The sequence below is a fragment of the Seriola lalandi genome, unplaced genomic scaffold, assembly GCF_002814215.2.
Source record: "Seriola lalandi dorsalis isolate HSWRI2012SDOR001 ecotype SW California unplaced genomic scaffold, Sedor1 jcf7180002054981, whole genome shotgun sequence".
In the NCBI taxonomy this organism is placed as follows: Eukaryota; Metazoa; Chordata; class Actinopteri; order Carangiformes; family Carangidae; genus Seriola; species Seriola lalandi.
Window position 1 is genome coordinate 2,274,742 of NW_019525661.1, and position 24,701 is coordinate 2,299,442.

General features: G+C 39.9%; 1 protein-coding gene and 1 pseudogene across 2 annotated transcripts in view; both read left to right on the forward strand.

Annotated features, from left to right (window-relative positions):
* The first annotated feature begins 6,407 nt into the window (after positions 1 to 6,407).
* popdc3 (popeye domain cAMP effector 3) lies at positions 6,408 to 13,456 on the forward strand. The gene is made up of 3 exons (XM_023398268.2): positions 6,408 to 7,279; positions 10,036 to 10,144; positions 11,587 to 13,456. The coding sequence occupies exons 1-3, from the start codon at positions 6,774 to 6,776 to the stop codon at positions 11,863 to 11,865; spliced, it is 894 nt and encodes a 297-aa protein (XP_023254036.1). The 5' UTR covers positions 6,408 to 6,773; the 3' UTR covers positions 11,866 to 13,456.
* A 286-nt stretch (positions 13,457 to 13,742) lies between these two features.
* The window catches only part of LOC111648364 (popeye domain-containing protein 1-like), a 37,592-nt pseudogene continuing 26,633 nt past the window's right edge, over positions 13,743 to 24,701 (forward strand). Inside the window, exons 1-7 of the transcript XR_015436647.1 lie at positions 13,743 to 15,991; positions 17,644 to 17,765; positions 18,150 to 18,337; positions 19,917 to 20,025; positions 20,276 to 20,435; positions 20,498 to 20,621; positions 20,865 to 20,921. The product of XR_015436647.1 is annotated as a popeye domain-containing protein 1-like (transcript). The remainder of the gene's footprint in view (positions 15,992 to 17,643; positions 17,766 to 18,149; positions 18,338 to 19,916; positions 20,026 to 20,275; positions 20,436 to 20,497; positions 20,622 to 20,864; positions 20,922 to 24,701) is intronic.

A 24,701-nucleotide genomic window follows, 5' to 3' on the forward strand; every position in this document is an offset into this window, starting at 1 on the left:
GCACAGATCCAGCTTTTTTAACTAGCTTGTCAAGTCTCCTTTTGTTCATGTCAGACATGCTGCTGCCCCAGCAGACTGCAGAATAAAAAAGGACACTGGCCACCACTGACTGAAAAAACATGTGCATCATTTCACTGCAGGCGTCAAAGGACCTGAGCCTCCTGACGAAAAAGATCAGGCTCTGTCCCTTCCTGTAGACGGCATCCGTGTTCAGTGACCAATTCAGTTTACTGTTCAGGTGCTATTTATTTAAGTGTGCACCACCTCAATGTCCTTCCCTCTAATGTTGACCTGCTCAAGGGTGGGCCTAAACTTCCGTAATTCATGACTATTTTCTTGGTCTTGTAGGTGTTCAGAAGGATGCAGTTCTTGTCGCCTCATTCACTGAAGGCCATCGTCAGATCCCTGAACTCCTCTTCCTGCCCATTCCTGATGCACATGACAATAACTGTCTGACCAACATCTGATTAAAGTCAGTACACTGTAACAAATTCCTGTAAATTTACGGGTAAATTTCAACAGTACAATCCTGTTATCTTTAAATGCAGTATATTACTGTAAATTTCTGTCATGAAACAGTATTAAAACAGTAATTCACAGTATTTTTTGCAATGCTTCTTGGGAAAACAGAGCGTGAGACACGTTTGATTGGACAATGCAGTTCGATAAGTCTGAACTTGAATGGCACTTGAATGGAAAACATTACTGTAGTTGTCTTTACTACATTTCAAGTAACTGAATTTCTTCTGAATAAAATAGATAAAAAGTGCAAACACAGCTTTGAGCAGCCTGAACTTAGGGTAATGTAAAAACATTCAGAATCTTTTGAATAAAATAAAAGTGCATCTTTAAGAAAAAATGTAAACAAAAGACCTTTGAGCTGCCCACCCCCTTTTTTAAACATGTATTAACTACATTTAAAATAAAATAACACAGGAATCTTAATGTCTACATTTCAAGTAAAATAGAACAGGGCAGAATTTACCGAATAAAAGAAAAGTGCAGAGCTTTGAGCAGCTCCCTTTCTCCTCTCTCCTCTCCTTCCTCCCTTTCCAACTTCCTGTCCTAGTGAGAGAAATGTGCATGTAACTTTCCTGCCAGCAGTTTGAATCTTGGCTTAAATGGGGTTAATGCCATTCTCATGCTCATTTGGAGATGCTCATTGGTAAGCCTGGAACGGTACTTTGTTTTAATAATGTTTATCGTAGAGAAAGCTGTCTCACAGCTGTAAGTTGATCCAAACATGTTTAAGGTGTGTAGTGCTACTTTGGTTAGACCAGGGAAAATGGTTTCAGGCACAATCTGTAACCAGAAAGTAGCAGAGTCAGTTGTTTCAAAATTATCTCTCAGAGCAACATCTGCTTGCAGATCAGTGAGCTCTAACTGTAAAGATCCAGGATGTGCCCACTTGAAGGTCTGTGTCACCTCCTTTGAAAATCCTCTGATTTTTCTGATAAGGAATGGATTCTCGATTAGCAAGAGGAGCTGGTGTCCAAGGCTAAAGCTGTCAAATCGATGACAGAAGTTTCCAATCAGCTTGTCTATGAAGCTGCCATAAGGGGAAATGTCTCTCTTACCCTGAATTTGTTCCCGCATTTGTGGGAAGTGCTCACACTCTCCTTGTAGATCTTCTTTGAAAATGTCCAGCTTCATCTGGAAGGAGCGGATAGTTTTCATCAAATCACAGACAGAATTTTTCTGACCCTGCAGCTTTAAATTGAGTTTATTAAGGTGTCCTGTGATGTCCACCAAAAAAGCCACCATATCCATCTTGTTGTTATCTTGCAAAAAGTTTGCAAACTGTGTTGCTTTTTGTCTCTTGAGCTGCTGTAAGAAAGCAGCTATTTCCTTTCGGATGGACCAGAAGCGTCCCAGTGCATTCCCTTTGCTTAGCCGTCTCACGTTGTTGTGGAGTAGTAGGTTATTTGCATCTGCCTCCATTTCTTTCAGAAATTCTCTCAGCAGTCGATGCTGATGGGATGAGGATGCCCTGAGGAAGTTGATGAGTCTCATCATGGTATTCATTACTTCAGCAAACTCTTCAAACAGAATGGCACAGAGAACAGTCTGATGGATGATACAGTGGTAGGCTATGAGATCAGGGTTGTCTTGTTTCATCCGTGCCACAGCCCCCTTCTCTCTACCAACCATGGCAGGTGCACCATCTGTGGTGACTGAGACTACTTGCTTCAAATTAATCTTTCTTTTTGTGAGCATCTCCTTTATCCCGTCATATATATCCTCTCCTCTTGTGTGTGTCTCAAGTGGTATTAAACCCAACAGGTCCTCACACATCTCTTTCTTCTCTTTGTGAAGAAATTTCACATACACCAAAAGCTGGGCATTATCTGTTACATCTGTGGACTCATCAATAGCTAAGGATATGCATAATGCGTTTTGAACAGCTGCATCAAGCTGTGCCAGTACATCCTCTGCTAATAGTTCAGATTTTCTGGTTGTTGTTGAAGCTGACAATGCGATTTGCTTGATTTTTTCACACGGGGTTAGGGTTAGGGACACTGTCTCTCTCTATTCTCTGGTGCTGAAAAGGTAAACAATCGATTTGATTGGCTTGGCTATTGATGACGTTGTGACCTTGACGCTGTCGTATTAACTAAATTAGCTGCGCATGCACGAATGATTTATCTTTTTATTAGGCCTAATATTATAATTATAATTTTCACGGGTCCGGGCAGAACCATCACTGGGTCCATGCCCGGACCGCGGTCCGCCATTTGGTGATGCCTGATCTAGTAGAATACCATCAAACAATTTGAGTTATTTTACTTGTAATGTCAGTCTTTAAGCTACTTTAAGCTTATCTTTATGTTTAAGATTATTTTGCTAAAATTAAGTGTATTCAGAGTGAATTTAATGAGCATTGGACTCAAATTAAGTTTAAGTCATTTGAGATCAGAGTCTGAGCTGACACACACACACACAAGCAAACAGTGAGTACTTTCAGCTAACGTTAGCTACTTCGATGTATAGCTGTACAGTTGCTAAGTGGTAAAAAATCCTTCTGTTGTGATCTGAAAACGTCGGTAACACTGTAATGTTAACTGTCTATCACCCTTTTCCCTGGCAGTTTCACCTTGTGACAGAGAGAGGAGCTGGACTCTGATCCTGATCCTCCAAACTACAGGGTGAGTTTCATCTTCACTTTACTTTGTGTTAGCATCTGCTAAGTGCTCATCTCCAAAGGACGCTGCTGATTTTATTTAGATAACGTTACTTTACTGTCGGGACTGAACTGACCGACTGAATCGCTGCAGTCTTTTCTACTCACTACAGCTTCAATCTTGAGTCCCAAGATGACGTTGCATGCACACTGGAATTCGTTCAAAGGTGAGATGCTTACATCCTTCAGCTGGTACTGTGTGCTCACAGCAGCTTTGATCATGTTATCCTTGTGTTTGTTGAGTTTTGTCTCACATATTACATACAAGCTGCCTAAAACATCTGATTTCCCGGAGCATGTTAAGGAAGCTATTCTGACACTAATCAAGGTGAAACAACCTATTACTTAATCTGCACCATGAAAGTACACTGTACTATTTCCCCACCTGAATACACACTCTTGTTTTTCAGGACATTCATGGGGATAAATCTTGACAGAGGCATTAAGGCTGGATGGGTCAAAGTCTGGGGAAGGTCACCCAGAAAAAGATGGCATCAGTCAACCCTTGTGTCTCCAGTCTACTAAAGAAATTAAGGACTTTGAGTGAGACTCTACATAAGTCAGTTCACACTCTCACTCACACACACACTGTCAGTGTCTTAGCCACACTCTTTGTCTTAAAATTTTAAGTTGCAATTTCAAAGACTGTGTTTATTCAATGTATTAAAATATAGTTTTATAGCAAGACTGCAAAGGAAAAATTTATCAACTCATAAAGTTTTGGGAAATAAATGTAGTTCTTTTTATTAACAGGTAATTTATCAATAGCTTATACTGCAGCATGTTTTATATATGTACTACCGTTAACAGTGAAAATCTGCAAATATAGCTCCTGTGAAAAAAGTGTAAATAAATAAACTGCCAATTCTTCATCAGTATTTTACTGTAAAAGTAAGCTTTTTGCTGTATTTACAAAAACGGTAGCAAACTGTAAATACCAGCAACAGCATGGTACCGTTAATTTTACAGTAAAATAATGGCAACCCTGCTTCCAGTTGTTTACTGTTTTTAACGGCAAAAACATTTTTACAGTCTACATCAAGTTGTTGTTTTTTTTTATTTCTTTTTAATGCACTTATCATCCAAACCTATGATCCGACCAGCATGTTCTTTTTTTAGAACCGAACCTGGAAATTAAATTAAAACAAAATACCAGCCACAAATTACTGTTTTTGTGGGTCACCAGGACTCTGCAGTACTCTAGGCAAGACTCAGAGTTGTATTTCAAATCCAAAAAACAAACAAACAAAAAAATTATTTAATTTATATGTCCTAATTCGGTCTATATTTGTCTACCGCTAACTGTTTTTCAATTTAATGTGGTTGCGCATGCATGTTCACCAGCAACCGTGGTTGTTACAAGCATGCTCATTGACAGAATTGACATCAGCAATAAAAACACAGTCATACTTTTGTAAAAATACAGTGCCATCTGGGAATACAGTATTTGATTTTCAGTTGTTCAGTACTTAATCTTTTCCTTAGTCCTTGTCAGTTTGCTGTTGAGCAGTTGGGAGTAAGTTTATCAGAGATTTTTCACAGAAAAAAGCCAACTGCTCCTGCTAGAAAATTGGGTGATTGGAGCGCTGAGGCTGAACCTAAATAATAAAGTTTATATAAATAAACTTTAGTTTGTAGTTCAGGACAGTTCAGCACTCACTGAACCTGAGACCTTCTGGCACCAGAAAGGATTCCTGTAACTGCTACCCTACCCTGAGCTCTATCCCGGGATGCCAAATTCCAAAACAGCACTAGCAGATAGGAAGTTTATCTTCTGAAGCAGATTAATCATTATTTGTTTCTCATAAGTGTGTTTTAGGGAAAGTGGTGTGTGATTGACACATCTGCTAATAACAGTTATCACATTATCACACAGCCTTGTTCCCTGCCTACAGACCAACATTAGTAAAGATTGGCTCTTTGTCATTTATTGATATCTGATCTCAGGCTGCTTACACAGACTGTCATCGGTTGCCATGTCGGACATTGTCTGGCCCACCCTAATGTGTTTCACCTGTGTTCAATCATCCTTGCGTCCCTTGTGTCTGTTTAGTCTCTGTGCTCCTCTTTGTCTGTCAGTTCATCTGTTCAAGTCCCCTGTGCTTCTGTTGAAGTTCCCTGTGTTTCTGCTTCCTGTTCTGTAAGTTCTTCTGTTTATTAAACATTTTTCACATCTCCCTTGTGTTGGCTGCATCTGGGTTCATTTTTTTCTTTAACTCCTGACACAGACTTAAAATTAGGTATGCACACACATTTTCCTGTGCACATAATTATACAGACACAGAGACTGTCCAGGGTGGAAATGCTCTAAAAATAAATGGTGTTAGGTATCTGCTGATGTGTACTGCATAGAGATAAATTCCCTTATAAGACTTAAGAATGCCATCAAACATATGGAACAACACACACACACACCCATATGTTCTAGTCATCCCACATCACATGTCTGAAAAAACTGGGTCAGACCTGGTAAGACTGTTTCTGCACCAGCCCCTCGTGTCTGACCTTATGTGAAATACACCCAGGGGCTCTCTGTCCTTCTCTGCTACCTCATATGCCACCCACACACCTTCTCCCATCCAGCAAACAGTCACAGTCACCTTGACCAGGTACACAAAGGGAGTACTGCTGCTATTCTGGTCCACAAAGATCACTCACCCTCGTAACCTTCCATAGCTCTCATTAAAGAGGAAATTTGAGGAAATCAGTTCACTTACACTCTGACTACCTCTTATCCTTACATTAGTATTAATCTATTTTATTTATTTTATTTCTGCCCCACTATCACGTTCACCATTTCATATTTAGAATCAGGGGCCACTGGGAAAGACCACCACTTCCATCTTTTCAGATTGTTATAAAAAAGACACATTGCCAGTGTCAAGTCACACAGAGACAGACATGGCAGAAGTGTTGTTTTGTCAAAATAAAAGCTTTGCTATTTTGATTAGCATTTGTAGATCCCATAAACCTTTTTCTGGTCTGACATTAAAAATATAATACATTACAATTTAAAAGCTGCTCTGTGGATTTCTGACTGGTCCTATTGGGCACAGCCCTCGAGACCCAATAAAGGCAGGAGCTTCAAAACCAGTCGCCTCTGAGCGCCTGTTACATGGAAGATCATCAAGCTCATAAGTGGTCCTGATCATGTTTTCTGCTCCTAATCCTGATCTGAGTCCTTTAATGATTAGATGTTTATGAAAATAAATGTACGCCTATTTGGGCATATTTGTTTGAACGTTAAATTTGATTCATTAATTTATTTCTTAATTCCATTAATAAATCTTGTCTGGTGCTCGATTGTCCTTTTAGCATATGTTTGGCCGTAATAAAGCAGGCTGCGCTGTGTTGCTCAGCCTGAGTATGAGCGCTTTGTTCAGTAATTCCGACGAATTCATTTTTTTTTTCTTTTTCTACGACACAATTTCCGGTCGTATTTTGGCTGACTCGGTCCTCTTCACACAGTCGGATGCCTACGGCCGAATGATATGTCTGTGTATGTTCCTGTCTGCGGTGTTTTCTGAGCGCTCCGAGAGACCCTTGGTTGCTTTGAGTTAACTCTGCTGGTAGTTAATTCACTTTTGTACACATGGAACCTCCGGACTTCGAAGCCATGAACTTTACGGTGGAGCAAGTGGCTTCGCTGTACCCGTTATGTGAGGAATGGAGAGACGGCTCGGAGGGCTCCGTGTTCCACCTCGCCAGTATTCTCCTATTCCTCGGCTTCATGGGTGGCAGCGGTTTTTATGGACTCCTCTACCTATTCACCTTCCTAACTCTGGGCTTCTTTTGCTCAACTCTCTGGGCATGGTCGGACTCCTGCACAACGGACTCTTTTCTATGGAGTTTCGCACTCTTCGGCGTGTGTTTGGGACAAGTGCTGCATGTTGCCTACCGGCTGAGGAGCGTTTCCTTCGAGCAGGAATTCCAGGAGCTTTACCATTTTATGTTTAAAAAACTAGGCGTGTCTCTCACACATTTTGGGAAGATAGTGGCCTGCTGTGACGGAGACATCCACACCATAGAGCAGAACCACTGCTTCGCCATAGAGGGAAAAACCGCTATTGACAAGCTGTCAGTGCTCCTGTCTGGCAGGTGACGCAATCACCCATAATAATGTCTGACTCCAAATTGTATTTATATCTGAAACTTGTTTTGCTAAAGGATGACAGATTATGTCAATAATTCGCTGACATTTGCAAGTACAGTTCAGACTCTTAATATACCAAAGAGTCTAATTTGTAAAATACAGCATGTAACAAAAGAAATGCATTCAAATAAATGTGCATGGGTCTTGCCAAAATCCACAACTCACAACTGAACTCACATGCGCTACATGCAGATTTGGTTGACATGGCTTTAGCAAAGCTACATGGGCTTATAATACATTCAAACACAGTTATTAATTGGGTAGGAAGCAAAAGTGGTTGTGAAACTGAGCCGCATAATTATACCCCATTTTAATGTACGTCTGCTATACCTGAAGTGTCCCTAACATAGCCTACATTTAGCCCTAGAATTGACAGTAGTGAAAATATGGCTTACTATATAATTTAATTCTTCCCTTCTCTAAATTTAGACCAAATTCCATGTTTGGCACACCTGACGAGCTGTGAAATACAGTCAAGGCTTCAGTGACATTATCCATGTTCCCAAAGTGAAACATAGCTAAAAGACAGAGTAAATATGTACCATGATGTTTTTCAAATTAACCCTTGTTTGGAGTCAATGTCTGTCCCATCTTTGGTTTTAGTGGGATTTGTAACACTTGCTGAAAAGCTTTTATAGCACTTAACGTAACAAGTTGTCAAATTCTCTCCTCTGCTCCGCTCCATGTGTGACACACACTTTGAACAGAAAGCAGAGGAGATAAATGTGACTTGCAAATGGCAGTGACACACATTAGATACACTGAGCTAAAACATGTGTACATTAATTAGGAAAATAACATGAATAAAATATTTGGTTTTAAAAATTTTCCCCCATCCCAAACAATAACATTTGCAAGGCTTCTGTGGACCACAAAAACACAATGCAATTTATTTTCTACCAATACTGTAAGAAAACGTGGAAACTTCTCACAGCCATAAGCACTGGGTTATGTGCATACCCTTATGTGGGGACATCTGCAACAATAACTGCAATCAGCAAGAAATAATGCAAACTACGGATGTGCTGATGATATCGGTGATCGCCGATCATCTGGACAATCACTGAATGCCTTTGAAAATGTCAAGGTGATATTTGTCTTGTTTTGGAATTTCTTCCCTTGAGCTAAAAAATGGACACATAGTTGGTTTTCATTCACTCAATAATAATCCTGTGGTGTGTTGCTGTAATGCTTAAACTGCTTAAAGCCCAGTAGGTGGCAATAGTACACAGACTAGTACCAACAAGCCAGTTTTTAGTAGTGCTGTGCTTTTACTTGAACGGTTGATGAAGCTGTGGAACCAGATGAGAGATGCAAAAATAGCTTTTCTATTTCTGAATGTTGCTTGTTCCCTGAGCCAAAACTAAATTAATCTTGCATGTGGGCATTGTGCCTTGACAAGTGCCTGTACCTTGCCTCTTTGCCCTCTCATGCAGCTTATCATATGTTTGACAAATGAGCTTTGTTTCAGGACTGTAGTTTGTAATTGCCCTCATCGCCACAGTACGTATGGCTTCAGCATCTCTGTAGACGCTAATGTCAAAGAAACCAATAAAACACTCACTACCCTTTTGTTAACATAACGGACTATAACAGTCAGTTGGCACTTTCATTACATCCACTTCAGCTGCTATGAATGGCACTGTGTTTGTCTTTGGCTATTTTTTAGAATAAAATGAGCAGTGCTTTCTATGTCATTCTGAATTGTCTTTGACATACTGGTAAATGCAGTAGCCAATAATAAGTGTTGTGCTAGCATTGTATCAAACTCAGCAAAAGCTTACACTAGTTCCACAAAGTTGCTCTTGTTGCCAGAGCTGATAGCTGACTTGTGTCGTCCTGGAATGTCTCCCACTGGTGTCCGAGTTACAGAACAGACACTTGGTCCAGTGCCTTATTGTCCTCATTTGTCCAGAAAGTTAGTTTGAGTTCAGATGTAATATGACCATGGGACTTAAAATGCTTTTCAATGGACTGTGAGAGATTTGCCAAATCAACAAATCCACTTGTGCTCTACGGGTTGTTCAAGGAGCTGCTTTACTGGTCAAACAAAAGAAAAGGCCAGTTTAGCTTTGTGCTTCCCATTAGCCATTAATTTCTAGGGTAGTTCCCATCACCGCCTGTCAGGGCTATGTGTAGTTGGCTAGCAGGGAGATCAGTGCAAATTGTTGTTGTTCTTTTTGATGATGATAGTGATTTGATTAGTGAGAAGCCAATAATTTGTTTGTTTGGTTGGTTAAAACAAACATTCAGCCGAAGCTGGCCTCCTTTTGAGCGATGGTAATATTTCACTAACCTAGACAGAACAGAGGGTATCAACTACACATTGCAATAGACAATGAAAACATCTGTTATTCAAAAGTGGCAAAACCTATTGGAGAACTGTGCTGTTGATGATGGAGGTGTTGCCTCTAGATGTCCAAGATGAAAGGGTTACCTAACTCAACAATCAGTCGCACTAAATTGCATACAATATATGCTATAAGGGTTGAAACTTTCTAGCCTGTTCAGCCAATATACATAAATCACTACAGGTGTTTTTCCCCAGCTGTTCTGCCAGGACATCTGTTGTGATACAGTATCACTGATTATCGTTTTAGCAACAGTTTTTGTGTCCTGTGTGATTTAGTGTTGATATTCCGTTCATGCTAGTGTTTCCCACTGTAAAATTAATATCAACTTTCCATTCATCCTCCAACAGAATCCGTGTGACAGTTAATGGAGAGTTTCTGCATTATATCTACCCTTTCCAGTTTCTGGATTCACCTGAGTGGGACTCTCTCAGACCATCAGAGGAGGGTGTCTTCCAGGTTAATTTTAACTTTTGCATGAGCAAAGAACATTCAGGCATTAATAACTCAGGAATGGCAATTCACTAAACCCTGTGTCAACATCATTCAAGGTTTTCTTAGTTTAATCCCAATTTTAGGTCCACAAATTTTAATTGCCCCAACAAACATGTCTTATTTATCTTATTTCTTTGTGCCACAGGCCTTTGTAGATATTTTCCTAGCATGAAAAGCATAGGTGTAATTAATAACAAACTCCAACTGCATTTCCAGGGTCCTAGTATTTTTGAATGTGGGGTAACGGAAATGTCTCACTGGGGCACTTTGACCTTTTGTCCCAAGCTAAGTTGAAAAATGTAGGAGTGCATAAAGACCATTAGGGCCGCAATGAAAATCAATCAAATAATGTGCAATTATTTATACTTTAAAATGCTTTAAACAGTATAAATGGTATGAAATGAACAGGGCTTCCCACAGAAAAAGAACAGGGCAAGGAGGGGCTGAGTAAATCATTGTGCTTCGGCATTAATTGATAATGAAGTAGGTCTTAGTTATAAACACACAAAAAAAGTCAGTTTAGACAGAAAAGTGGTGTCTAAAGGGCTATTTGGACAAGTCACATAGAGTGGATCATGTGATTTTTTTTTTTTTTTTCAATGGTCAGTGGAATTTTGTAATAGGTTTTATTCACATTTCTGCTCCTGAATATAATTTACTGTTTAACTCACAGCTAAAAATAGAAGTGTGTAAACAGTTGCACTGATAAGCCCTGATTAGGTTTATCTGTGCTCTACCCATTATGACAAATGAAAATGTTAGTTGTGAAAAAGATGTGGTTTTGTCTAAATTACACACTGTTGCACTGGGTGACATGTTCCCTCATTACTAAGAACACACACTTTAGTCACTTTAGCAGTTTATTTTGGCTAAATCCCACATATACCATACTGCTGCCCCAAATACTCACTAGAGCACCAGCTACTTTAGAGAATTATTGACCCCATTTTCAAAATTACTATCTATTTATGACCTGCTTTTAAAGATTTACTTCTACAGTAGGAACCAGGGACTTGGAGCTGAGAGATGACAAATCCCCATCAGCAATGGGTCCCATCTCAAAAGTCCATGCTTATAACATTTATGAACAAAGTTGTTAAAGTAATTTAACTTGTAAATTTGTAAACTGGTTAATCAAATCAAGTTGATGAATAATGAGTATTAGTATTATTGGTTAGTTTGATAAATTGTTAGACTTGTATGATTAAAATGTCAATTAAACTTGAGTGGTTATAAGTTTTCTCAGATCTCAGAACTTACATTTGTTATCATAATTGATAGAAATTATGGGATAAACTATAAGACATAAATTGTAATAAGCTGGAATTATCATTTACCTTACACATATGAAACCAGCTTGCATCCTTTCAGCCTCATCTTTCTGTTAAATGTTTTATTCTCCACAGGTGACCCTGCGTGCTGATAACCCCTGCCGATATGTGGCGTGGAGGAGGAAGAAACTGTATCTGCTTTTTGCTAAGCATCGCTACATAGCAAAGATTTTTGCTCTGGTTGTGCGCAATGACATTGCAGAGAAGCTATACTCCCTGAATGACAAGGTTTTCAATAGGTCCGGGCAGCGCTATGATCTCCGCCTACCAAGTAATTGTCACATGCCAGGGACAGAATTAGAAATGGCAGAGGTCCTGCTGCAAGTGCCGGGACTGGGTGGAAGGACTTTGTGAAAAAAACACACACACACACACACAATTTGCTCCGGGCCTTAAAAACTTGGAACTAAAGTAACTCATTGTGTGTAAGGATGTAATGTAAAAAAATACTGGCATTTTGTAAGGGTTAAGTGTGTTGGTGCCATGTAAGGGTTAGTGAGTTTCCAGTGAAGTTAATTCAAATCTGCCCCCATTGTCATCAGACCTCAAAATGCAAATTAGGGTTGTGGAGCTGGCAGTCAGCATTGGTGTGTCAGGTCAAGAGGATACTGCTGGAGGAGAATACTAAGAACAAGGTCACGTGACTGATAGCCTAACATCTATAGACTGGTAACAAGACCAACCTGTGGGGTGCTCTCAGTCTTCACATAACCTTGACAAATGACACTGTTTGAAAGCTCTGTCTGTCTAAGATCCCCACAACACTGCAACAGCTTTTGACAAGAGAACCTGCAATAAATATGTACGAGCCTCTGTAACTTTGGTTCACTATATCTTACACTCATTCTGACCTTTTCTTTGTAACATTCGTTGTAATGCTCTCAACTGGTTCAATTGGAGAAGAACTCTAATGCTTAGGTTTTATCGGGCAAAAACCGTGGAAGCCAGGGAAACCTTTTTTGCACATGCGCCCTGGCAGCAAGTTTTATAAAATGAATGGGATGCCATCTTGGAATGTGGCATCGAGTTCTCCTAATACATTCATAGTACACAGTCACTATGACTGGCTACTGAGACATATCTCAAAGAAAGAGAAAACACATGTTTTTCAGGATGTTGAACTATCCAGTTAAGCAGGTAGTTTAGAAAATAATTTGATATCTCACTATTGAGGCTGTACCCAACTACAATCTCAAATATTCAAAGTTAAATCTGAATCATTCAGTCAAGTGTACAATGATGAGACTGTTTACTTTTGACTGTGTATTAGACAAGTGTGTGTGTGTACCTGTGGTAAAATCCTATCTTGGTGCTAGTTTCTAGTCATTTGGCTTGACAGATCCTCTAGCGTTTAGTTGTCACTTTAGAACAATTTAGCACAGTAGCCATTTGCCTATAATGTTGTAATTTTGAATAATAATTTGTTGATTTGACTATAGTTTCATTTATATGCTGAAGCATAACATAAGAAAATGACAGCAGATCTTCAGTACTTCAGACATCTTGCCATCTTGGTTTTTTTCTGTCTGCTTTTCCAGCTCAAGTCTAATTTCAGCATCCATTCAAATAGCACGCAGTCAAGAAGTAATAAATATAAATGACTGTGGATGTAACTGAATTGAATGTGTCTGTATGTAAATAATTTTAAGTGTATAACACTTCAGATTGTGTTGTTCAACTGATGTTAAAGTGAGTAAAGGCAAACAGCTTATGGTTTAATTAAAAGCAGCTCATTACCTGGATGTATATGTACATTATTAAAATGAAATAAATAGGTGACTGCAGATATCAAAATGGTAAAAGTTTCTGTAATGTGTGATAGATTAGATCAGTAGATCAGTGACTAGCTTAATGTCAATATAGCATTGTGCCAATGTAAAATGTTGACGTAAATAGGCTAATGGTGTCTGTGTTTTTATTGAAAAAATAAATTGTGTAAACTAGATATGTGTGTGTGTGCGTGCGTGCGTGCGTGTGTGTGTGTGTAGCAGAAATATTTGCTAAAGAGAATAGTGTTCAGTATATTATTAGGAAATCTTGAGTATTTTAAAGGAATCCTGAAAGATATCTTCCTGTCGGTATTTCAATTTCAAGACATCAATTTACCATAGTGTGTGTATATATATATATATATATATATATAGCCTATACATACATACACACACTATGGTAAATTGTAAATAATAATGTGCCCCCCCCCCTCCCTCGGAGCTCTCAGTCACTGCGGGCTTCACCCCTCTCGCCCTCTTGCCTATTTCAGTCTGACACTGTCAGCTGTGTGGAATGTGCGACGCACATCGTGCAGACCCTGAGGGTCCAGCCTGCAGACACCAGCAGCGTCTTAAGTCTTTCATCGATATCCTTCCTCCTCCTCTGCGGTACAGACAGTTCGTAGACACTACGCAGTTTTACCGACAGATGCGGTACGGTAAGTTTTCGTCTCGGTACTTTGACAAGAGGTTAGGAAAATTAAGCTATCAGGAATTGTCTGAAGCTTGAGAGCACAACCAAATCTATTTTTACATGTGACGGAAAAGACAGCAGCAGATACTGTTACAGTGGGAGAATGTTAAGTCGCTTGTAGCCGGGAAGTAAAAGTAACTTCAGCAACATTTGACAAATAGATTGTGAGCACATGGCTAGAATTAATCTCCTGAGTAGAACAGATGCAGTCAAATCTTTATATAGGCGTTTCCATGTCCAATCCTACTGTGAGATTTTTCACAGGATATGTAGTAACTTTGAACTGTGTGAGCGCAGTAACTATACAGCCAAAGTGCTCGTCATTTTGTTTTTTAGGTCTGTTTTGTAGATGAATGCAATTTGAAAAAGTTGTTTTCACAGAAATGACATATTCTATAGCATTATATTTTTTGTCTGGTAAAACAAAACGTTAGATGCGTTATGAGTTTTGACCAACTAGATTTGTGTGTACTAAATTCGTAAGTGATGGCTCACAGGCTGAAGAAATACTGAAATAGACTAAATATTTGCACACACCAACCCTGAACTACTGTACATAAGTCATTTATCTCAAATTAGAATGCATAAATGCAATGCATAAAACAATTACCCCTAAATTTGCATAAAAAATGGTGGTGGCAGTTACACCTAAATAAAAGTAAATTTTACCTCTAATTTTACCTCATTCCACTCAGCTAATTAAAAAGAAAACTGTGCAGTGTTTGTATCTGTTTGTATTTGTTATCGTATGAAGGTATTTTTGGTGCAAAACAACTGAGCACCTGTGAGAGGGGAATTAGTAGTTGTATAAAATAGTCACACGTGTATCAGTAAATTTGAGGTCACAGAGAAAAAATGCAATAGGAGTTGCACACTTGTAGATTTTTTTCTCTCCCACAAACGCAAACTGTTCTTTGCAGGTGCACAAATCCTGATTTAGAAATCGCAAATCAAGAAACCCATACACTCACATTTTTGCCACAGTTGCTACAGTGAATGTGGTGCAAAACACATTCACACACCCGTATCAAATAATGTGAAGTAATGGACAAAATTTGCACACCTGCAAACCAGAATGTGAATTCATGCAATGCGAGTTGCACATCTGTAAAATATTTTCTCACAAGTCTTTTTTTTTTTTTTCTCTTGGATATTTTTTATTGCACAAACACAAGTCAATAACTACAACTGCTTGAATCTTCCGCTACGAGTCTCAAACGGCAAGTTCTACACACTGACTTTTGCACCAAATGTCCTTGTGAAATGTGGAGCAAAAGTTATTTGTACCTGTGGCTCCTCAAGCCACGCCCACCAAGGCGGGATAATTATTATTTTCTACCGCTTATCCTCTAGTAGGGTCGCGGGGGGGCTGGAGCCTATCCCAGCATCTTTTCGGGCAACAGGCGGGGTACACCCTGGACAGGTCGCCAGTCCATCGCAGGGCAAACACATAGAGACAGACAACCATTCACACTCACAGCCACACCTATGGTCAATCTAGAGTATCCAATTAGCCTAGTCTCCATTTTGCATGTCTTTGGACTGTGGGAGGAAGCCGGAGTACCCGGAGAGAACCCACACTGGCACGGGGAGAACATGCAAACTCCACACAGAAAGATCCCATGGCCGAGCCGGGACTCGAACCCGGAACCTTCTTGCTGTGAGGCGACAGCGCTAACCACTGCACCAACGTGCAGCCACAAATCTGCATGTGACCTGAAATCCTTGATCAATACATCCAATCATATTTTCTCTAACTTTGCCCTAGTCTTTAAGGTGACCCTGCTGAAGGATGTCCTCTACCTCAGAGCACCACCACCCCCTCTACAACACACTGCCCTCGTTCCCCTTGTCCACTCCAGGAGTCCCGACTATGCCCAATGCTACTTTGTGCCAGGAGTGGGAGCAAACCCATCACCTCCTATTCCACCTGTGGAAACTTTCCCTGCTGCTAGGCATGGTCATCCCAACTACCCTTGGTCTGCACATGATCCTGCTGTGCCTCCTCCTCATTACAGTTCAGTCCACAGTGCCCCCGCCGATGGCATTCCTGTGTTCGTAATACTGTAGCTTGGAATATTGGAGAATACTAATAACAGGATCAACAGATGTTTTTATTATAATCAAAACTGTCCCGTGCATCAAAGCATCAGTAAATTTTTTACCAGCTTATTGAGGATTTGGTTTAGTTTATTAACATTTGGAAGATTTGGATTTTTTTATCTGTTCTGCACAGAGGGATCAATTTATAACAGAGCTGAGGTCTTAAAAGGCTCTGATAATAGCCGATAAAGGAAGGAGAGAACGGCAGATGGAAAAAGCACATCCAACATGTTTATCTTCTACTTGGAAAGAGAGTGGAGACAGGAAGCAGCAGATTTATGGGAAAAGTGGTTATAATTTTGACAGTTCATTTATGTATATTGACCTTTGGCCAAAGATAGTCTCAGAGAAGAAAGAGGAAGAGTAAACTAACAGAGCTGCAGTAGTCAGTCTTGTAAGGTAACTTTAAAACATCTTGGGTATTCTTGTATTATCAAAGTCTAGATGGGTCATAAGTAAAGTAATAAAATAGAAAATAAATCAATCAACTAATGTATTAATTAATTACATTTTTATATGTATTTAATGAAAAATAATTTCTTGTTTTAAGCTGCAGCTGAATTAAGTATCCTTAGACCTGTATATGTAAAGTTACAGGCTGTCACACCGTGGTGGGGTTTTCTTGTCTTGGGTCTTTTTTGTCTTGTCATTTCCTGTTTTATTTTGAAAGAAGTAACTCTCCTCTCGTTTCAGGTCACTTGCCCTTCCTCATGTGTCTCAGTCTGATTGCCCTAAGTGTTTCCACCTGTCCCCTATTTCCCTCCATGTGTTTAAATAGTCTGTGTTCCCCTTGTCTTGTGCCAGAGTGTCATCGTCCTTGTACTGCACCAGAGCCTTTGTCCATGTCCACAGCCATAGTAGTCGCCAAAGTAAGCCGTTTATACCTCGAGAAGAGTGATTTTTTGTTTGTAAATTTTTCCATAGGTAAAGTTCATAGCCCTTTTGTTTTTCCTCGTTAACAAGTGATTTTTTTGTTTGATAATTCTTTCATAGTTTAGATTCCTAGTCCTTTGGTTTTTCCTCTTTAAGAGTGATTTTTTGTTTAATTCTTTCCATAGATTAGATTCATAGTCCTTCGGTTTTTCCTCCATTCGGAGCGTTTTGTGTTTATCGATTTGTTTCTTTTGATTAGAGTTTTTTTTCCTCCTCCTGGAGTGTTTTTGTTTCTCAGGATTCAGAGTTTAGTGTCTAGTTTTTATAGCCATTTGTTTGTCACTCTGTCTGAGGTCTCTGGTGAATTTAATAAAAGCCTTTTTGTTATTCAAAATCTCTGCATCTGAGTCCTGCTTTGAGTCTCGGCCTGACACAGGCTTTAGTATTATCCCTGCAACTTATTCTAGTTTAGGGTGGAGAATTTTCCTGCATACCAAGTTCATTAATCAGTCTTAAATACCTGACCTATATAGTGTACTTTATAAATGACTTGTATTTAACAAATAATAATTGATTAAATCAAACTGAAGTATTTAACTTTAGATTGAGAATCTCTGAATCAAGTTTTAATATTTAGTTTATAGATATATCTTCCCCTAAATACACATTCTTCTCTGTCTTTAACCCTCACAGGATGTGGTCTCTTAATTTCATTGGTGACTCTATAGGTGCAACCTGGATGTGATGGATTGGAACGTGGTATTTCTGGTGGTCAACTTCATGCATTCTTCTTCCTCTTGTACAAGTGAAGGCCAGTGAGTTAAAAACAAAATGCCCTCATTCACATTCTAACAGTGAGGCCTTGCAAGTGTTTATTTAGGCACAGTGCTGAGTTTTTCTTCGCTGTCTCTGGCAGGAATCAGCATATCCTTTTGGGTTCAGGCATGCTTTATGTTAAGATGCAGGTTTTATCAAATCCATGAGTGCCACTGGAGGATTTAATGTAAGAAAGTGACCTCCAGCAAACTGGTAGAGCCAGACCAGGACTTTTCATAATGTGACAGGACACATATCCTCCACAGTCACTGTTCCTTTACCAATTCAACAACTCTTTGAATGTTATTTAAATTTGACCACAGCAACATTAGATGAGATTTTCATTGGAAAGATAAGGTAAGGTTATGACTCTGCTCTGCCAGACTAAGGTCAACAGGGAGCTGCTGTCAGTCTACAAGCGGATGTTTGAGTCCCGTCATGTGAAGGAGGCTCTGTTTTATAGACTCACAGGACAGTTCTGCACCATCCAGACACTGGAGAAAGGCCAGGAGTACGCTGCTGAGGACAAGACCTCTGTTGATCAACATCTCAGCATTCTCCTCAAAGGAAGGTATGTGCATTTTGTTTGCATCCAGGTGCAGCTGTTGTTCTGTCAGTCATCCTTTATAGATGGACAAGTCTCAGTGATTGATTCATATTGTTCAAATGACAAATACTGCATTTCTTATTACTGTTCTTTACATTCCCTGTGAGAATCCAGGGGTACAGGAAAGTAACAATGAATAAAATTCTTTTCTGTTTTGCCAGGGCAGAACAGGAAAACAGATTCAGCCAAAAATAAGGAATTTAGAAAACTATAACAACAACAGTGGAACACTCAATGGATAACTATATTTGTACATAAACCAAGCTTAATGAACAATAAGCTATCACGCACTATCACACACTATCACTATCAGAATCAACACTAAAGCTCTACGCAGCTATCTTATAGACAACACACTCAGTTCAAAAGCTGCTGAATGTTACTCTGGCACTGGCCAAGCCTCACTCTCCCTTTAAGCTCCAGCCCTTAATTGGGGAACCAGGGACAACCGTGCCAAATCACCTGGTGGAAAAAAGGGGAGGGCAGAGGGCAGACCAGCACGCACACACAACCTCTACTCAACCACTACGGCACGTAACACTGTTATTAATATTGTGGTTTGGTGCTGAAATGATTAATAAATAAGACAAATTAATAATTGTCAGCAGTTTTGATAATTCATTGATTGTGTTGATCCAGCTTCTCCAATTAGTACATACGATTTTTGCTTATTTACTACTTATTTGTTTTTGTCTCTTTTATACCATTGTAAATTGAATATCCGTATCTGTCAGTTGTTTGGGGGTTCTTTGTGTTCCATGGTTTAAATACTGCTTCACAAGGTTCCCCAACCCTAACAAAATAAAAAATATACTCTCCCAGTTTGTCATGGCTGACAATGATTTTTAAAACAGCAGCAATAAGAAGGAGCTATAACAAAACTAGAGCGTGTGCCTTTAAAATAAATTTTCTGCTATTTGCAAGCATTACTTATATTAAATATGTAAATATTGAATAAAAACAATGGCTATTTGCTTTTATAATATAAAATATATCAACATTGACATCAGCCTTCAAACATCCATATAGGTTTATACATATTTTACCTTAATATCTAAGAATAATGAGAAAACATCCTACAAAAGCCTTGAAAGGCAAGTGAATGTTTTTTGTTTGTTTGTTTTGGGGTTTCTGTTTTTTTTTTATTCTGTGAAAACAAGTCGTCTGAAAACTTTTGGGACTGGATGTGGAACTTTTTGAATAATTTTAAGAAATGTTTAGGGGGTGAATGAAAGATGAATTTAAGACTCTTATATTAAGTAGGTTAATTTGGAACTGCTTGAATATGTTGTGTAGACTTTAAGAGTTAATTTGAAAGTGAATTTGGATATTTTTTAAACAATCATGAATTTGAAACCTATGAAATAATTTTGAGAGTAATTCTGAGAGTAATGTGGGACTCTAGTGGTCATTAGAGGAAATGGGACTTCAAGGAACTTCCTCCTTTGGCTTCACCAATCAACAAGTGGCTGCCACTTTTTAACATAATACACATTTTTTTATTTCAGATTAATCAGAGTTTTGACTTTTTTCTCTGTGACAGGATGAAGGTGTCATACAGAGGCCATTTCCTCCACAACATCTATACCAATTCATTCATTGATTCTCCAAAGTTCAGGTCTACTGAGATGCACAGAGGAGAGAGGTTCCAGGTAATATGAAAATCAGACAAATAAAAGAGATGAACAAATCCCATTTATGTCATCATTGCTTATTGCGTTAAAAATCTCTGAATAAATAATGAAAAAAAGACTTGATTGTCTTACCATACACTTAGACTTTATGTGGGGTAAAATGAATAATCAGTCAGAGCTTTATTTAACCTGATGCTCCTAAGATTTCATGAATAGGTTATACAATCCTCACTTCTTGAAGAAACAAATTTATTACTGTGATTGACAGGTGACTATCATGGCAGAGGAGAACTGTAAGTTCTTGTGTTGGTCTCGAGAGAGGCTCACCTACTTCCTGGAGTCAGACACTTTCCTCAGTGACGTGTTCAGGTTACCTTACAGGCAAAGACATAACCGATAGCCACTGACTAGGTAGGCCTAGTTCTGCAGTCAGATTATATTTAAAAAATGTTGTTTTATTTTTAGCAGCACAAATGCTGGAAGTATTAAGACTTTAACATTGTACTGTATGAAAGCTATAACATGTGAACCCAGCCTTTGCTCTCGGCTGTCTATGATGCAGATGAGGATAAGCATGGTGAGTACAAATGAGACTGATGATCAACAATGGTCAGGTGAAACCAGTACTTTCACAGGTACTTTGGTGGACCCACCCACAAGAGGTTAAATACCTGGGTCCTACTCCACTTTCTTGGTCAGACTAGTGCGGACTAGAGAGACCAATACATAAGAACTGATGAAGCTGCTTGGATAAGAGGCGAAACGTCTTCCACAGACAAATACAAGTCAAGTTGCCTTCGATTTAATTTGAAAAAGAGATAACAATGACCTGGACAAATGAGAACTTTCACAGACAGACACTGATGATGTTCTCAACCGGATCATACAAGGAGGATCAGCTGGATCATTGCTCCGTAAGTCACCTTATCACCCAATAAGATTAAAGCTATTAGAGGTATTATGTGTAGAAGTAGCCTAGTCACAAAATAAAACCATGCCTCAATGGAAGAGAGGCCTTAATTTGGAATAAGCTTGTATTAGAGACAGACCTTTTTTCCCATGTTACATGGTTAATATTAATGTGTATTTTGTCGATGGACGACTTTATTTTATGTTGTTGTTTAGTCTGACAATGGAGAAAATGTACACGAGGGAAGAGCTCCTTGCTTTAAAGTGTACCAGATCCCAGCCAGCATGTCCATGTGGGGCCCATATGGGTTAAATTTGGGCTGCAAATATGGGTGCCAAGTGGGTTTGTCCACGGTTTCCATGGTGGCCCCACCCGTGTTTGCCCATATGGGCTTCAAGTGGGTTCTGACTGGGTTTCAGGTGGGGCCCAACTTGGTGAGTTGCATGGGACCCATGTAGGCCCCATATGTTTGCCCATGTGGGCACAAAGAGGGATCAGAATGGACCTTAAAGTGGAAATGAAGCAGTCAATCAAGTTAACGTGATTTACTAAATGGATCTCCACTCTAATCAACCATTATATTACAAATATGACAAATGTAAACATATAAGAGAAAATATAAGATCCGTTACATCTTTCGTAGCAAGAGTGGTGCCACCTTGCACTACTATAACCTGTGACGTCACGGGGTTGGTTGGCTTGGCGGTTGAGACAGTGAAATAGTTGAAGATAGTGAAAGGATAGAGACTGAGGAGCCACAGGACAGGAGAAGACAAAAGGGAGGCCACTATTGTATCGCTCCTGGGTGTAAAAATGAGTTTTACAGAGTTAAAGCTAAGGACAAAACTGTCCATTTTCATAAACTGCCGCTGAAACGAAGAGCAGTCCTGCTGCGCTGGTTGGCGGCACTGAAGAGAGAGAGAGCCCACCGATGGGCACTGACTCCAGGGTTTGCAGTGAACATTTTTTGGATGAAGATTACCCAGAGGACAAGAGCTTTGAGTCGGGCAAACTAGTTGTTTTCAATTTCACCGCTTATAATATGTACTCTACTGACCAGCCGACATACTCTGTTGCCATGGCGCCGCATGAGTGGCAGCCTGCCACAGCAGCTCTGTACTCTTTTACTCTTTTTTACTCTTTAGTGTGATTTTTTTTTCCTTTTACTACTTAGTGTGATTTCTTCTAGTACTACACCGACACTTTAAGCAAGTTCAGCTATGGGTGTTTATACTTTTACAGTCATGTTTTTGCCTCTTGCTATTTTTTGAATTTTTTGATGCAATGTCGGGAGACTCACTCTACCACGGACCCATTGTTTACACTCGGGACCAGCTGTTAGCTATATCCCACACACCCCTTCACTATGCTGGGTGGCCAGAGATCCCTGCGGAGATCCGGAGAAGGAGGAGATGCTGTAGAGCTGGAGTGAAGCGCAGACAGCGGAAAAAACGGTATAAACCATGTTTACCGTCTGTCGTCATGGGGAACATAAGATCACTCCCAAACAAGATGGAAGAGCTTACTGCGCTAACCCAGCTTCAGGGAAGGTTTCGCGAGTGTAGCATCATGTGCTTCACGGAGACGTGGCCGAGTGAACTTTCTCCCGACTCACATGTCACACTGGACGGATTTCAACTGGTACGGGCGGACAGGAAAACCACGGAGTGCGGTAAGAAGAAGGGAGGAGGTGTTGCTTAGTTCGTTAATGAGAGATGGTGCCACCCTGGACACATCAGTGTCAAGGAACAACTCTGCACTAGAGACTTGGAGCTGCTAGCGGTTAGCATGCGGCCATACTATCTTCCGAGAGAGTTTTCACATGTCATTGCTGTGATTGTGTACATTCCCCCCTCGGCCGTCGCCGCTGCAGCCACAGAACAGATCCATAGTGTTGTTTCTCAACTCCTAAACCAGCACCCCCCTCCTCATCTCTGGGGACTTCAACCACACGTTCCTGTCCTCTGCTCTTCCTACCTTCACCCAGTATGTGAATGGTCACACCAGGGACAATAAAACTTTTGGACTTGTTGTATGCTAATATCAGGAATGCATACACCTCATCCCCGCTGGAACGCTCAGATCACAACGTCCTTCATTCCAGCAGCTGTCAGACTCCACAACTCCTGCTCTTCCTGACCATGTGCAAACTTGCACTTTTTCATGTACATATCATGTGTATTCTGTATATTGTATTTATTAGTGTATATTTGGTATATTTTTGTTGTATATTTCCATAGATGTTTATTCTATAGATGTTTTTTTTTCTGCTGTGGTAAATGAATTTCCCAGTTGTGGGATAAATAAAGTTAATCTAATCTAAAACAGCGGTACAGAGGCATCAGTCCGCCGTAGGGAAAGGGCGCTAAACCACTCTAGCCAGGCAGGGAAGAGACAGGTAGGGCATTTAGCAACCCACATAAGTCGGCAGGTACTGGTATCTGTTTGAGATGAACATCATCATTGATTGCAATAAAGTTCCACAAAGTCTCTGTGAGAGTCTCTCTAACTCTCACTGAACACTTCTTTCACTCCAATCAGCAGCACTCATGAACACCTGATGTCCCCTCACCCTGACACACAGTCCGACGCACGTCACCTAGCCCAAAGATTTCCATAGCAACTCTGCAGCATGAACTGATGAGAGTTGGGCTGTACAATATAGCAGCCAAAATGACTGTCAGAAATTAAAACCACAACCATTAAAAATACTCGGGCCTGAAAGTATTCACCTAAAACTCACGTCATTCCACACCTTACATGGTACATCCCTCATCAAGAGGTCACAGCTGATACAAACTTCCTAAGAAATATTTATTACCGTGACTCCATTTCCAACGGAAACTTCAGACACTCCAGACTTTATACTCCAAACGTTCTGATCCACTGACGTTATCCAAAGTTCCGTCATCTCCCTCACCATTATCTTGTTTCTTCTTGCAATGCATGCAATAAAGTATTTTTGCTAGCTTTTCCTTCACATGGCCCGACTGCTGAAAAGCCGTCACATGTGTAGTGGCAAATATAAATATTGTACCCACCACGAACCAACGTAAACGCACAATAATTAACTTTTGGAGCAATTCTTACTTTTTTCAACCTAAAGTGTCTGACCGTCCATCCAGGAAACCGCTGGAGACCTGACTTGGTTTTTTTTGTTTGTTTGTTTTTTAACCACAAAAAAAAGTAAGCATTTTTGATTGACCGATGTCCGCTCTGCCTGCTCGCTACTGCACTGGTTTTTATTCATGACCAACATGACCATAACAATAATACATCAGCAATATGAACCAATACTAGCGACAGTAGGCAAAATTTAAGATAAACACAAAGCTTGTGCTACAGAAAATGGACCAGACTCAGTGAATAACTCCCTAAGCTTAACATGTCCTATGATAACTATTAATTTAGCTATACAGACTAATGAGCAGTGATAACTAACATGTCTTTGGGGTCATCAGGTGGGAACCTCCTTTCACCAGTGTTTGGTCTAGTTGGTCCCACGACACCTCCAGGAGGCTAGACAGTGATCACTGGCGTCCCAGAGTCACTCCCCTAATGCCAGCCATCACTGCTCCTCACACCAAGACTATTTTCTTTATCTTGCCTATGCTACCACAAACATCACCATCATCAACTCTGACAAAACACACTAACAGATTAAACAGATTCAGCAAACAAACTCCCCTAAACAGTTGGAGAAAGTGGCGGCCATTTTGAATGAGGGAGGTAGAGTCAAGGAGAGATGCCTTTTTGAGCTAAACTCTCCCCCGCCGGATTAGGC

Coding starts and splice junctions, on each gene's coding strand:
- popdc3 (XM_023398268.2), top strand. CDS start 6,774: ATGGAACCTCCGGACTTCGAAGCCATGAACTTTACGGTGGAGCAAGTG. Junction 7,280..10,035: donor TCAGTGCTCCTGTCTGGCAG/GTGACGCAATCA, acceptor ATCCTCCAACAG/AATCCGTGTGACAGTTAATG. Junction 10,145..11,586: donor CAGAGGAGGGTGTCTTCCAG/GTTAATTTTAAC, acceptor TATTCTCCACAG/GTGACCCTGCGTGCTGATAA.